At 34.8% G+C, this 16,652-nt stretch overlaps 1 protein-coding gene across 1 annotated transcript; it reads right to left on the bottom strand.

Annotated features, from left to right (window-relative positions):
* Nucleotides 1-441: 441 nt before the first annotated feature.
* TAAR1 (trace amine associated receptor 1) lies at nucleotides 442-1,458 on the bottom strand. The gene has a single exon (XM_074190270.1). It carries the CDS (start codon nucleotides 1,456-1,458, stop codon nucleotides 442-444), a length of 1,017 nt encoding a protein of 338 aa, XP_074046371.1.
* Between the last annotated feature and the right edge of the window lie 15,194 nt (nucleotides 1,459-16,652).

Below are 16,652 nucleotides of genomic sequence, written 5' to 3' on the forward strand. Positions count from 1 at the left end.
GGGGGAGGGGGGTAGTTATTTTTAAAAGATTCTCAATAGAGAAGTGGGGCTGACCATCTAGTTGTGAAAAAAATCATAGCTTACATTATATTTATTAGAAGAGGTAAGTACATGGGGCGGCTAGGTGGCGTAGTGGATAAAGCACCGGCCCTGGAGTCAGGAGTACCTGGGTTCAAATCCGGTCTCAGACACTTAATAATTACCTAGCCGTGTGGCCTTGGGCAAGCCATTTAACCCCATTTGCCTTGCTAAAAAAAAAAAAAAAGAAGAGGTCAGTACAATAAATCTCAACATACCTAATTTTCTGTAAAATAATAAAAACAGAGGTCAATAATAATAATATATGTATTAGTAAGTTTCCATTTTAAAAGAAATTCATTTCTTACCCAAATAGAGAATTTATAAATATAGTCGCAAAAGCAATTCTAGGTTAAAATCTTTCTAAGTATTTAGTCCTAAAAATAATTGGCACCTAGAAGAGTCCTTTTTGAAAATTTTACCAAAGAAAATCATCTTCAGGGCCCTCTGAAACCATGGGTAGAAAAATGCATAAACCATTGGATTCAAGGTAGAATTTAAATAACCAAACCAAATCAATACATCATTTAGATATGGTGGAATGGTGTAATCTATAAAAGGATCAATGACTGTGCAGAGAAAGAATGGGCACCAACAGATGAGAAAAACTCCCATCACAATCCCTAAAGTTTTTGCTGCTTTCTTTTCCTTGCTTCGTGAGAGTTGCTGTTTCTCTTCAAATCTATTTTGGATCTTCTGGTTTGAATTTTTTATTGACTTGGCTTGCCCTTTTGCAATGAAATATATCTTTCCATAGATACACAGCATAATAGATCCAGGAATATAGAAGGAAGTCATGAAGGCCAGGATGCCAGATATCCTGCTGAAAAAAACAAAGCAACCTCCTTTGCAGTGAATGTTCTTATAATATAGCTCTTCAGATCCTTTTAAATTTAGTTCCAGAAAAATCATCCCAAAAGCAAAAATGGCAGGGACAGTCCAACTTATTGCAATCATCACAAGTACAACCAAGACACTGATCTTGGTTTTATATCTTAGTGGGTCACACACAGCATAGTAGCGGTCAATAGAAATGAAGGACAAGTGGAAAATTGATGCTGAGCTTAACATAATATCTGTGCTTGTGTGAAGTTTGCAAAAGACCTCTCCAAAATACCAGCACTTTTCAACTGATCTCACCATGCTGTAAGGCATGACCAAGCATCCCAACAGAAAGTCAACAGTGGCCATGGAATTGATTAACATATTGGTTGGAGTGTGAAGTTGTTTGAAATGTGATATGGAGATAATAACCATAAGATTTCCAGCCAATGTAGTGAGAATCAAGAGTATCATTAAACAGTACATGGGAATGCGGATGACATTTGTCCAACTGTTCTTTATACAGGAACCATTTATGGCTTCATAACAAAATGACATTTTCTCAAGCAAGGTGTTTGAACCAGACTATTGTGGACTTGGTGCATGAGATGCTACCTGAGCAATTAGTTCCAGGTCTATAATCAGAGTAGAATTGTTTCTTTCCAATTGAACATACCCATCCAAAACACCTGAAAGAAGAGAAATCTATATCATGAATATGCCTTGTTACCCTCGCTACTGATAAAAGGGTCCATAAAGTATAGATGAAGTTTAATCTACTTTGAAAAGAATTTCATCTCCAAAAAATTGTTAAAATTGGTTGATAACTGAAGATTTTAAAGAAAAAAACTGAAAAATATTTTAAATGTTCCTTTAGCACAGAAGTTGTATTGTCAACCCAGTGGCTACTATTACAACAGTTGAATTCACATAGCCATTTTTTATTTAAAACAGATTCTTTTTCTAGAATGGACGTATTACACCTGATATTCAAACTTTCAGACTAGAACAGATAATGTCTTCAACAATGTGTTATTATTGTGGAGCACTTTTGGACATGCAACTTTAGAGGAAGATTGGTATAAGTGGTTAGACAGTAGGTCTTTGAATTAGGAGGAAAGGAATTTAGGTCCTTCATTATTTTTTTTCCTTCTAGTCCTGTGATCATGAGCAACTCACTTAACTTCTCAGTACCCTCAAGAAACTCTTTAAGACTATGTATTTATAATGTCTTTCTAATCTGCACTGATGGAAAGTTTCCACACAAGGGATCTGAATAAGATCACAGGTTCCAACCAAAATAATATTAACATTAATAATAATTTTAAAAACTCTTTAAGATCTCAAAGAAACATTCTTCTGCTAGCAAAAATATGACATACTCATGACATACTCTAGTACTTCAGGAAAGAAGGGGAGGTTATAAATCAAAAAGTGCTTCAAAGACTTACATTTTTTCTGAAAGTGCTTAACCATGACAACATGCCATAAATAGACCATCTTTTGAACCCTTTCCTCACTGGAAGTGATGCTTCCAATTAAGTTTATTGGTAAATTGATATTTCAGAGAATCATAGCTCCAATTTAATAGTAGAAGTTAAATTAAAAATTGGATTTACTTTGTAAAAATTTACTTTGCTGCCAACTTGGCTAAAACATTACTCCATTTAACAATAATATATTTTGTGAGGGGACAAAGGGTGTTTTGAAAAATTATTCCATTGAGTGGAAAAGTATAAAGCATCCTCCTTTCCCTCAATTTAATACATCTCTAATCTCATTAGTATAAGTACTCCTTCTAACAGTACACCTTGCAACCTTTCTATGCCCTTTTCTTATATGAGACTAGTCCATATTTGCCTGAATATTATCCACAGAGGGTCTACCCAACATAGTAAAGGCCTTTTCCTGGCTCTCTTGGCACTGGATCCCCAGAGCATTATTGACTCTAATAGTCAGATTGTTGGCCAACCCGACTCCATTTCTAGTTATACATCACTAAGGATACTTCTGTTCATTCCTCATTAATTAGGTTTGCCTAGATTCAACTAAGTATAGCATCACCCATATTTCTCTGATGACTATGCAGCATCAACAGAATACTGATGTTAAAAAAGATGGACTTTGTTTCAGGAAGGAGTCTGAGGTCACTATTTGAAACAGATACCACTATTCACAATGATTTCAACAGAACCATACTTGTCAATACCACTTTGGGAGATCATATGTTTAAAATATATTGCTTTTAACATTTAAATTTTTAAATGTACAATATAAACAATGAATGATTTTGCTTAAAATAAATAGACTTGTTTAAATAAAGTATCTATCATAGTATTATGAATTGCCCAGTTATTTAAGATTGGTATGGAATGATGTTTAATTCTCTTTTAGTTTCTCATATGTCTGTCTATAAATAAGAACTATGATGTAGGGAAAAGAATACTAGTGATCTGGTTTTTGGTACCTATTCTACTACCTGAGTGACCTGAACAAGGTACCTGACCTCTTTTTTCTTGTACCCACCATAAAGAAGCTGAACATCCAAGATGATCTTTATGGTCCCTTCAAATTCTTGTGTTCTATTTTTTTCCAATTGTTAGAGTCATGTCTGACTCTTTGTGACCCCTTTTGGGGTTTCCTTGGCAAAGATACTAGTGTGGTTTGCTGCATCTCTTTTCAACTCATTTCTGTGTCTGAAGTCACAAAGATGATCCTTTCTGACTCCTGGATCAGCACTTTATCCAATGTACCATCTAGTTTCTCCTTGTGTTCTATATATCTATTAAAAATACAAAATACTAACTTCAATGAAATTCTTTTCTTCAGAAGATGATTTAGATTGGCATTTTTAACAGGTCTATGAACTAACAAAAAATTTTGATAATTTTATTTCAATATAATTTTCTTTTGTATTTTTATTTCATCTATTTAAAACATTATTTTGGGAAGGTATCCAAAGGAGTTTATGAAAGAAAGAAGGTAACAAGACCTGGTTTATTCTGGATCACTTTAGAAAAAAATTCTTATTCAGTTAATTAGGATATAAACCTTTAGATGTCCATCTTTTATATCTGGATGGAAAGAGCAAACAATAGATACCATCAGAGAGATAAAACTACTAGAACATAGTTCCTAGTACCTATTTCGTGTTTAATAAATGTTTATTTGATTGGGAGAAAATTCAAAATAAGTCTTGAAAAGTGGATAAGATTCAATTAAGTAGAAAGGAGGCAAGGGAGATTAGCTATGGAAAGTTGGGAATTCTCACTATGTTTTAAGAATAGTGGCTATACTATTATTCTAGGTTTCATGGAGCAAAAGAAAATGTCAGAAAGATAGGATTAGAATTTATATTTCAGAACATGAATCAGGATACAATAATGGATAATATTTCAGACCCATTATTTTGCAAGTTAGAGAAGAAATCTGAGTGTGAGTTGGGTGGTAAAAGAGGGGAAAGTATCAGTGGGGGAAGAGAACAGCTGAGGAAATGGGAGGTGGGGACAACTAAAAGAAGACATGACAATAGAGCATGAAAATAAGAAAGGCAAAAGAAAACAAAATTTCAGGTTTTTTTCAAACAAGACCCAGAATGTAATGTGGGCTTAATTCCAAAGTTGTTAGAAGCTCCATAATTACCACCTCCTTTCCAACAATAAAAGAGTTTTCTAGAAAGATTAGGGTAAAAGGTAAAGAGGCAGAGATCCTTGATAGGGAGACAGTCCCCCTGGAATAATGATAACATGAACCTGTGCCACCAAACAGAGATTGTATTACTGAGTCAGTAAGTAAACTGATTTTACTGTGGGAATCACAATGCCAAATACAAATACATTTATTTTATTAGATATATTATATAGAGAGAGAGAGAAATGAAAATGAATGAGAAACAAAACAAGACAAAATGTGTTGACCAAAAGAATTACAATTACATTTACATATTACAATTCCATTGCATAGATTTGCATAAAGTTAACATTAAATAGTAAAAATACAACTAAAGTAAAATCAAAAGTGTTATACTTAAATAGGACATATATCATAGTTGTTACATTTCTCTAAACCAAAATGCAAAGAATATGGTAGTTAGAAATACCTTAACAACAACAAAAAAGTTCCTTTTGTAAAGGCCACATTAAAAGTAGATGTTTTTTAACTTAGGATTGTCCCCCAAAATCAGGAATATATAATCATCATCATTACAAGGGACACATATGATGGAGTGATCTTTTTAAGTTACATATAAAGTGTATATATATATATATATATGTATATATATACACATTAAATATTATCTTTTTAATTGTGCAAATATACCATTATTTATAATACTCATACACATACAACTGGGTGGAAGGGCAGGAAGGAAATGTTTTAAAACTAAATGATAGTTTAACTTCAAAATTAGAGAAAAAGAAATATTTTTAAAAGTCTAAGAAAAAACATAAATTTGCTTTAAGGATAAAAATTTCAAATAGAAATTTAATTGTGTCTATAAAAATTCAACATTTTAACATTATTCTTGGTAATTAAATAATTTATTCTGAATCTGATTTCTGTAAAATCTGGACAACCTCCTTGATATGCTATTCTTTCCTTGATTTTTCAAGATTGGTAGACAATTTGCAATGTTTTATACCTGCCAGCATTTTATAAGTCAATATTCAAAAAGAATAAATATTTTTAAAAGACATATTTATAAAGCAATCTGTTTTCAAGAATGTAAATATTCCTTTAGTTCAATGGTTGACGCTAAAGAAGTTAAAGTCTATTAAACAGCTGTAATTGCAGAGTTTTGTAACTCTACATTAAATTAATCTAAATTTTTTATATATATTGATCATTACCCCCCTGCCATTTGATTTTATTTTATATAAAACATAATCCCTCTCCCTCTGAATTGTCACTGGAGTCCTTTAGCTCTATTTCCTCTTTAGTGACTGTCCACAAACATACCTTCTCAGGAGTAGGTGGAACACAGTCAGAGAGAGCAGAAAGTAACAAATGTGCGTGAGTGAAGAGTTCATATGAATCCACAGACCTAACTGCTAGTGATTTGAGCTCGCTGCTACTTAACAGTGGGCTGGATGACAGAATGACGTAAATATTAAACACTGGAAAAAAGATAAGCTGATAATAAATCTTTCTGAAGACAAGCTCACAGGACTGAAAACAATAAATGAAAAAGCTTGTTCAAAAACAGAAACAGGGGAGAAAGAAATGAGCAAACTAAATAAACACATGGATGTTACAATTTACTTTTTTAAAAAAAATTAAATATCTGCCATTTGAGCAGACTTGAGTGTGAGTTGGATGGTAAAAGAGGGGAAAGTATCAGTGTGGGGGCAGGGAACAGCTGAGAAAATGGAAGAGAGGGGACAACTAAAAAAAGACATGACAATAGAGCATGAAAATAAGAAAGGCAAAAGAAAACAAAATTTTACTTTTTTTAAACAAGACTTGAAAAATTTGTCTTATTTTCATTTACTTGAATGATCTCAACTTGGTAAATGTCTGACATGTTAAAGTAACTCACATTTAAAACACTGAATTGAAATAAATACCCAAGTTGTCTATTAATCAAGGTCAAATATTGCAATGTGTCCAAGATAATAATGAGCAAATCAAAATAGCTTTCCCTTGCATCAATTATATCACCTATTTGGTATCTAATATATAATCAACAAATCTTACAAATGGAAGAAAACAACCTTCTAAGAGTTCAGGGACTTATTTACCCCCGAAAAAATCAGCTTTGCCCCATATGTGACCAAGTAAACTTTCTGGGATTTTCTGCCTAATCAAAATGGTTGGTTTGGGACAGTAGATACTGGTAACTGTTTATGCAATTGTGCCTGCCTGGGTTTAAGCAGTCAATGCCTCACTTGTGGAAATTAATTATCATAAGATTTGTTTAGATGGGTAATAATCTAAAGGAAAGACTGAGATGGAAGGGAGTAATCCAAACAAGGCTCCTGAAAGGTCCAAGATAGCTTGGTGACAAAAAGAACAGAGGAGCAATAAACATTCTAGCCTGGGATCAAATAATAAGCAATGTTAGTTCACTCTAAAATGGGCAACTTACTCTTTAAATCTTCCTCCCAGCTTTCAGTCAGTCCCACTGCTTGAGAAATGTGTCGAAATTTTTATTCAGCCCAGGAATATGCAAAGTTGGGTAAGGTTATATCTTTGAAGCAAATGAAGAACTCCAAGGAGGCCAGGAAACCAAATACCTCTTTACCTCGATACTCCACCCTTAGTATTTGGGAACTTTGTTGTACATTTTTCACTTCCACTGCACCCCCAACCCCAACTTTAGTCTTCTGACCAGAGATTTCCCAGAAAATATTAGCTTTTGGGTTACCTCATGAGTCACCTCAAGATTGGACACTTCCAAGACTTTGGAGATAAGACCTTTTAGAAAAAGAAGAGAATTTCCTAAGCAGCACTGCCTTTTGGGATAATAATGATGATGAAAGAAGGTGTGTGTGTGTGTGTGTGTGTGTGTGTGTGTGTACACACATATTTGTGTTTATGTATACATATATCTGTAGATATGTATGTATGTACATATGTATACTTTAAGGATTCCAAAGCACTTTACATTTGTTTTATCATTTGATTCTTAAGTAGGGGCTATTATTATATTTATTTTGCAATTCAAGAATCTGATGCAGTTTTAAGGGACTTGTCTAGATCACACAAATAGTTATCTCTGGGGTCTCATGTGAACTCAGATCTTTTTTGCTTCCAGGTCCAGTGCTTTATACTCTATGACATGCCTGATATATATAGTTATTTAAAATGATTGTATAAGAAGTGGAAACTCCCTTTTCCCCATTTGTGGGTAGATACAAGCTATACCTAAGTTTTATTTTAGTGGTTTCTCAGAATATATTCTGAAATGGGATATGAGCCAAAGAGAAAAAAAATCATGTTTTTAGATAAAAACATCCCAGATTAAACCCCTAAGAGTAATTCCTGGTTAAAAAAAAATCTAGAGTTCTAGGTGAGGGGGAAGTCCTGGACCACTGAATATAGTAGTTGAGATTATATTTAGCTGTTTTAATAACATGTTCTATTTTTTGATATGCAGTGGTAGCTATTGTGAACTAACTGCACCTTCAGTTTAATGCCTCACTGAAGGGACTGCTTATTCGAGGCAAGTCAAGAAGTGAATCAAATTTCTTTGCAAATTCTTGCTCATGTTATTTCATGAAGACCTTCCTCTGGATAATTTTTTTAGGTTTTTGCAAGGCAAATGGGGTTAAGTAGCTTGCCCAAGGCCACACAGCTAAGTAATTATTAAGTGTCTGAGGTCGGATTTGAACTCAGGTACTCCTGACTCCAGGGCTGGTGCTCTGTGCACTGTGCCACTTAGCTGCCCTTCGATATTTTAATATTTAAGCTACTCAGAATGCCTTTCTAATCCTGCACCTCCAGGATTATCTATCTCCATTATTCTGTTTCTTCCATACAAATCATTTTTGGTACAGTGACAGCAAATGTTACAAAAGGAGGAGAGAGTAGATGGATGTACAAAGAGATGAGTATTCTTGAGTAGAAAGCATTAGAGGAATATTCTGGGACAAACCCAATGCCATGAAACATTTAAAAAAAAAAAGAAAAGGCAGTAGGGCCCCAAGAAACATACCTGAAAAATATTTTCAATATTTGAGGCTTAGAGAGCTGCCCAAGCATAGATTCAAGAGTAGGTGCTGATTTCTTCAATGAGAACTCAAAAACTATAATATCCAAAAATGAAGTTCCCTGGGAGAGAATCTCTCCAGCAGTTCCCACAAATACATAGTTCCAGATTTGTCTTAGATGAGATTTCAACACGTAAGGAAGTTCCCAATCCATTAAGTGCCTATCATGTGCTTAGTATTGTGCTAGGCTCTAGGGAAATGTCCCCATTCATTTAAGCTCATGGAGTTTAGTCTAATAATTAATTTGAATTCAACTCAAAGCCAAATTAAAACTTCATATTTTTTAGTAAAAGACAAACTCTCCCAAACTAAAAGTCATGTTTCCCAGAGCTAGATTAGCTACATCTCCTCTTCAGAGTTCTAGAAAACCCCTGAAGTGTTGGGGATACCTTTCCCTCATGTCCCACTGCTGGAGCTCTCATCCTATGAGGTCACCCAATTTTAACTTACAGTGATTAGGTAATTAATATTAGTAATTAATATCATTTAGCCTATACAATGGGATATTTTCTACAAAGGAATATAGCAAGAAGAGAAACAGAGACCTATTCCCTGCCCCTTCCCCCTCACCCCGGTGACTTGGGGTGGGGGTGGCCTCCACTCCCTCCTATATTACCTTGATCTTTGAAGACAATGGGCTCAAACTTAACTGTGACTTTGGATTCCTTTGAGATGGTGCCTTTGGAAGGCACCCCAAGTCTGGCTCTATGCTCAATCTCATTACCACATCACTGGCAACTAGTTTCAGAATGTCTGTGCATGATCCAGGTTGGGGAGCAGAACCCTGGCATTACACATCATTAAACCTTTCCAGAAAGAGCTTCTTCCATATGAGTTAACCTAGCATGCTACACATACTTACTAGTTCCCTCATATTGTGTGTATATACATATATATATATATACATATATATGTATATATATATATATATAAGATTTTTTAAAAGTTTTGTTGAGAAATAATGTGGTGAAATAGATGGCTGGACTTATAATCGGGAAGATGTGGGTTCAGGAGACACAATAGCCATGCAGACCTGGCCAATTCATTTCACCTCTTTGAGCCTCAGTTTCCTCATCTATAAAATGAAGGCATTGGACTTTATGAGGTCCCTTTCAGTACTAAATCTATGATTCTGCCATCTTGGTAGAATAATCTCATATTTCTTCCTACAGGTAACGAAATTCATTTGAAAGTCAAAGTTTTTTATTCAGTTTATATAGTTTTTTTTCTATTTAGCAGTCTCCTTTGAGAACCTCTGGGTATGTATAAAAAGAACTAAATTTAAAATCTAGGAAATCATAAGTTTGAAACTGCTATCACAAATGACCAAATGAAAATTTTAACATCTCTATGGTTTGAACATCTTACTTTATAATTCCATTATCATCACTATCATCATTTTTAGAACATTTGTTAGGTCATCTACAACTTACAAATAGCTCAAAGACTGATATAATGGAGCAGTTAGATGGTATAGTGGATAGAACACCAGCCTAGCTGTGTGACCTTGGGCAAGTCACTTAACTGCATTGCCTTACATAAATAAAATTTTAAAAAATAAAAAAGACTGATATCAGCAAATAGCCTGGCTCCTATGTGCTCTAACCTTCTATTTTCCACTGCAATGATGAAGGCAATGACTCAAAATCTGTGAGTGAATATCACTTCTATATTTTTTTCTGTGCCTAAAAACAAGTGAATTGCCTCCAACTTGCATAAACCTACCAACATCTTTGTAAACAAATTATGTTTATGTGACTGAGTTACTATTCTGCATCTTTAAAGGTGAAGAATGTGGACACTCATACTTATATTTTCCCCACATGGTTGTCAGGTTTAAATGATATAAAATATTTTGTGAACTTTGTATTGGCAATGAAAAACAAAATACTGAGCATTTCAACTTCTAAATCAACAGCAAATTACTAAAACTAGAAATAATAGTGTATTTGTATTCCTTTGGGAACCCTACCTAACCATTTAGTTATGACCATTTAGTTTACCTTCAATAAAATGAACTCAGTGGTGATAATGGGGAAGGCAGTAGGCTTGTTTGAAATAGTCTTATGACACTGAATTTCCAGTTAAGGATAACAACATGAAGGGTCACAGATGAGCTCAGCCTTCCCACATATGCACTAGCAATGCTCTAAAAAGAATGCCAGATTAAATAATTATCCAAAATGCTAAGAAAAACTTTAGAAGTTTTTTTTTTTTCTGAATGAGCCTAGGACCACAAGAAGGACAAGGAGAAACTCTAAGCCCTGGAAGAACTCAAGTGAACAGGTTAGAAACTTGACTTGACCGGATATAACCCAGGGGGCTGAAGCTGTTACAGTTTAGTTATTAAGTCATGTCTGACTCTTAGTGACTCCATTTGGGGTTTGCCTAGTAAAGATACTGGAGAAGTTTTCCATATCCTTCTCCAGCTCATTTTACAAATGAGGAACTGAGGCAAAGAGGGTTATGTAACTTGTCCAGGGTCACACTTAGACACTTAGAAGGTGTCTAAGGGGGTGGCTAGGTGTCATAGTGGATAAAGCACTGGCCCTGGAGTCAGGAGTACCTGGGTTCAAATCCAGTCTCAGACACTTAATTACCTAGCTGTGTGGCCTTGGGCAAGTCACTTAACCCCGTTTGCCTTGCAAAAACCTAAAAAAAGTCTCTAAGATCATATTTGAACTCAGGTCTTCCTGATTGCAGGCCTGGCACTCTACTCACTGTGTCACCCAGCTACTGAAGGACAAAATAGACTCTACATTAATTCCAAAATGGATATTCCTAAAGAATAGCTCTATCTCTTTGCCTTATTCAAGAAGCTATAGCTGTAGTCCAATTGCCTGTGGTAAAAAATACAGACTCTTTTATTGAATATTTATAATCCTTCATCATCTGTCCATCCAAATAGTGTAGTGTTCCCTTCATACGCAGGTTTCTATGGCTTACTGGCCTACTTGCTGTTCCCTATGTGTGACATTCTTTCCTCTTTGTTAGAGGTTTTGCCCAATCTATCTCCCATACTTGGAATTCTTTCAATAAGTCTTGCAACAAGCATTTATTAAGATTATATTATGTAGATGTACCTCAACTCCACCCCCACCTCCCTTCAAGGATTAAATCAAGCAAATTCCTTCAAAGACCTTTTCTCATTCTCAACTGTTAATGCTTCCTTTTTTAAATAACTTAGTAACTCTCTGTGTGTGTGTGTGTGTGTGTGTGTGTGTGTGTGTGTCTTATACTTATTGATCTGTAAACATATGGCAACCTCACCATGGGATGTGAACAAACATCTTGAAAGCAGAGTCTGGCCCATTTTTCTATTTGTATCATCAGCCTCTAGAAAAGTACCTGGAATATCACATAATTGGTAATAAATAAAAGCCTGCCAATTACTCAATGATGATACTGTCATTTCCTAGTGATAATTTCAAGTTTTTTTTATTTGTTTTAATGGAAGATGGGATAAGCAGTATAAAATGTGCTGAACCAAAGTTCAGAAAAGGTCAGAAAAAAAGGTCAGAAAGGCCTAGATTAGGATCTTGATTTTACTACTTATGGTTATGTGACCACAGGGAAGTCACTTAATCCAATTTAATTTTAAAAATGGAGATTGGCAACATCTTTACCCACTGGGTTATTGTGAGATTCAAATGTTATATAAATTCTTTATAAACTTTAAGAATAATAAAATGTTAATCATTTCTAAACCCACTAAAACTTTTTATGTTCCTTGTCAGAGAAATCTAAAGATATCCAAAATTCAGTATTTCAGCAAAAATAAAATGAAATAAATTGAAATATATATATATATATATATATATATACACAGATGTATTAGATAGACAGATAGATAGCTAGATAGCTAGATAGCTAGATAGATAGATAGATAGATAGATAGATAGATAGATAGATAGATAGATGATAGAAAGTTAAAATTTGCTGAGGCTTTTTTCATAGACCATTATTTTTTTATCAATGATTTCCTACTATAATAATTATCACCAGACTTAGCAATACCACTAGCTCCAATATGTTTCCAATCAGTCCTTAGTCATACTACAAAAGCAAACAGACCCCCAGTAATTGTCTGCAATATAACAGGATACAATTTCATTGTAGACAGGAAGACAAAATGTCACCTGGTCCTCAATCAATTTTCACTAAGTAAATACCATAATCTCTTGAAGGGGATTTTTTGTAGCTCCATGTAAATTGCTATCTTTCCATCATCAAGTCTACCAAATGGATTAAACATTGTCATAAGCAGCCACATAATGGAGAGTTGGGTTCTATTTGCACTGTCACAGATTCAAAGTTTGTGGAAATCTCTGTTAAAGATGAATTTAATTCAGGGCTGATTCTATGTTAGGCACAAATCTTCCAGAAATAATTTTTCATTATTACACTCTAAGGACTTCTGGTTGAGACAGAGACAGAGACAAATAGAACCAGAGAGACAGACACAGAGACAGACTCTGTGTTTGTGTTTATATGTGTGTGTGTATTTTGTGTGTGTGTGTGTGTGTGAGAGAGAGAGAGAGAGAGAGAGCATGAAACCATCCACTTTATTTTTTACATTCATAGGTTTCTTTTTTTTTATTTTAAAATTTATTTACTTATTTTCATCCATTTGTACATGTATATTTCCAAGTTACAAAATTTCTCTCCACCCTCCCTTCCCACCCTCAGCAGGGAACAGTCAGGTTAGCATTTTACATATATAGTTTGTTAAACATATTTACAAATTAATAATTTTTGGCATGAGGATTTAGGATTGAGGGAAAGAGATACATGAGAGAATTTTTATTAAGTGTTCATCAGATTCAAAAGGGTTGGGTTTTTTTCTGTGTGTTGTGGTTTGTTTTTTGTTTTTGTTTTTCTTCCTCTGCTTGGGGATAATATAGTCCATAACCAGTCAAGTACAGTTGTCCTCACTATCTGGACTGTCAAGAGGAGCTGTTTCCATCAATGTTTTTTCATATCATAATGTTGTTGTTGATGTGTACATTGTTCTCTCGGTTACATTCATAGATTCTTAATTGTTTATTTTCCTTCAAAGAGAATTAGAAACTTTCTAGTATTAGGATACCAAATAGTAATGGAATTAATCCATCAGGATGCTGCGAAAATTTATGGTTCCTCCCCAACACCACCCCCCCCCCCCAGCCATAGACCTGTTAGGAATTTTGGGCCTAATAAACAAATAAGCCAGGAAAGGCCAGATCCCCTGGTTCACACAAAGGAAGCTATAATATCCTTTTCCCAAGCTGGGAACTTGAATATAAACTCAGATAAAGACCCCCATAAAACTGATCACCCTTTATACCTCCATACCTTGACTTAATCCCATTCTTCCTAACTTCCAATTACATTCTCAGTAGATCGGTTTGCTTTACTTTATCTCCACTGGCTCTCAGTTTTATGCCTTGTTGTGATGCTACTTGTCAGCCAGGCCAGTTTTCCCCTTTAGAAACATCAGATATTGAGCAGAGTAAGATTTAACACCCAAAATCCCATGCCCTAAGGATAGGGCCTCTACATTCTCTGACTCCAAGGTGTGACTAGAACGCTGCCCAGAACCACACACTCCTCTTGGACTCTTCTCCTCCATCCCCGGTCATAAAAATACCCTCTCTAGGGTCTAATTCCCTTTCACATCCTTATTGGATGGAAGGAAAATAACCTCTAAAATCTGGCAAAGCATGAGAAGATTAAACTTTAAAATGTGCTTATGATAATGAATAAAGCTTCAGATAGCAGAAAAAGTAGAATCTTTTAGCTCCACAGGAGCTTAAAGGAGATATAAAGGAATGAGACTTCTGCAAAAATAATAGATGACAGAAAAAAGGTGAACTTAATCAGAGCTTACTTTGCTTCAGGTTTTCCCCACCAAAAAGACTGGGGGAAAAAAAACAGAACAAAAATGTCTAAGGAAGTCAACACCCGAGATAAGTAGGGAGATTAAACGAGAATACCAGTATATTCTTGATGAGTTCATGACTAGACCCAAATGGACTTCATCCTAAAATATCGAAATGCATCGCATACTGCTGATTCTGACACCAGCTGTTCAATGTTTACCTGTCTTTCCTCCCTTAAATTTCCAGATCTTAGGAATCAAAAATAGAAGTAGAATGGAGGGAGGAAGGTCTAGAGCAAAGCAGCAGTTGTAAAGGTCACACATGGGTTGTGCTGATGAGACTTCCCAGGGCACACCTCTCCCTAAGAAGAAATCTAAGGAAAGGTACTGCTCTTTCCCAAAGCCAGCTGTTGGGATACAGCTTTGTCGGATCCCCACTGCAAGTAGAGGCAAGCTAGCAAACATTAAGCCTTTAATAGGTTTCAGGTGCTGCTGAAAAGACAAAGACAAAAAAAGAAAACACTTTCTTCTCCTGTTAAATTCACATTCTAATGGAGGGATTTAAAGAGGCCAATAATTACATCAATAATGAAAGAAAACTATCACTTTTCCCACTTCCTTTTCCATGCTCTCCCAGGAGTCTAGCTCAAACTTTGAGTGCCACCTGGTGGTTGATATTGATAGAGCCCTGTGGACCTGCTGGTCCAAGTCTCATTTATTCTCAGTAGAAAAATTCTACTCCAAAAATGTCTCCACTAGAAAATGTTCCTATAGGGAGCTTAATTATTTTTAAGTTTTATGAGGTTTATAGTGTTCTTTTTGAGATCAAAGATACTCTCTTATCAATTGATCTTGTTTTGTTGAGAAAAATACTTTTCCTTCACTAGAATTATTTCCTTTCCCTTTGATGATTTAATGTTTGCTTTATCACAAGGATTCTCTACTTCTGATTAACTTAGCCTGTTCTACAGAATTCAGAATGCATCTCGACCATGGTTGTCAGAGAAATTCATTTTTTCATATACTATTAATGACTGCTTGGTGTTACTAACAGAACGGTGATATTGCTTATTTTGTTGCTTAACTGTACGCATATTATATATGTTGATTTTTATTGCTTAAAACATGGCCCAGTCTTCAGTTTGGGAACTAGACTAAATTATTTTCAAAAGCCATCTAAAATTATCTTAAATTATCCCATCTATTTAATTCTTTGGGCATCTAGGTGGTGCAATAGATAGAGCCCTGGGGTTGGAATCAGGAACACTAATCTTCCTATGTTCAAATCTGGTCTCAGACACTAGCTGTATGACCCCAGGCAAATCACCCGATTTGTCTCAGTTTCCTAGTCTACAAAATGAGCTGGAAAAAAATAGCAAACCACTCTAGTATCTTTGCCAAGAAAAACCCAAGTGGGGTCATGAAGAATCAGACACTATTGAAATGATTAAACAATAAAATATATTTCTGTACATAGTTGTTTGCATGTTACCTCTTCCTGCTGTGAGTTCCTTAAGAGTAGGGACTCTTCCTTTCTTTATATATCCCCTGATTCTTAATATAGTATTCCATAGTAGGTGCCTAACAATGCTTATTGACTTGTTTCAACTTTCATCTCAGAGATTCTATGATCTTGTGACTTGCTTGGTGAAAGGTGAAATTGCGAAAATATTATTATGTCTAGAAAGACGCAACATATAATCATCATTGGCCTAAACTTAAAAAAAAGTCTCAGCCATAGGTCTCTAAGCAAGAGCCTTTTGACTTCTGATTTGATACAACTGAAGTAATTTAGCACTAGAAAGTAACTGACACAGAAAAAGGAGACTGGGAGTATAGAGGTCAAACTTCCAAAAATATTTAAAGACTAGTTTTTACACATGTATACAGTCTGAAGTCTGAATATCTTGAAATCATGTAACAGAAATTAGTATAAAACTAGATTTAATTTGGCAGCTGAAAAACATCTCAGCATGGATATTTGTTTCTCACTTCTCTCTTTCAACATAAAGGGTAGCAACCTTCTTATTTTGTAATTATGTAACAGATTAATACAATGTTAGAAATGAGAAAGGTGATAAATCCTGAAGATCAAAACTGATATAAATGAAGAGGACCTTGCTATACCACAGGGAGTTTAGGATCAATTTGAAGAAGAAAAATAAATGATGATGATTCTA

The sequence above is a fragment of the Macrotis lagotis genome, chromosome 5, assembly GCF_037893015.1.
Source record: "Macrotis lagotis isolate mMagLag1 chromosome 5, bilby.v1.9.chrom.fasta, whole genome shotgun sequence".
Classification (NCBI taxonomy): Eukaryota; Metazoa; Chordata; class Mammalia; order Peramelemorphia; family Peramelidae; genus Macrotis; species Macrotis lagotis.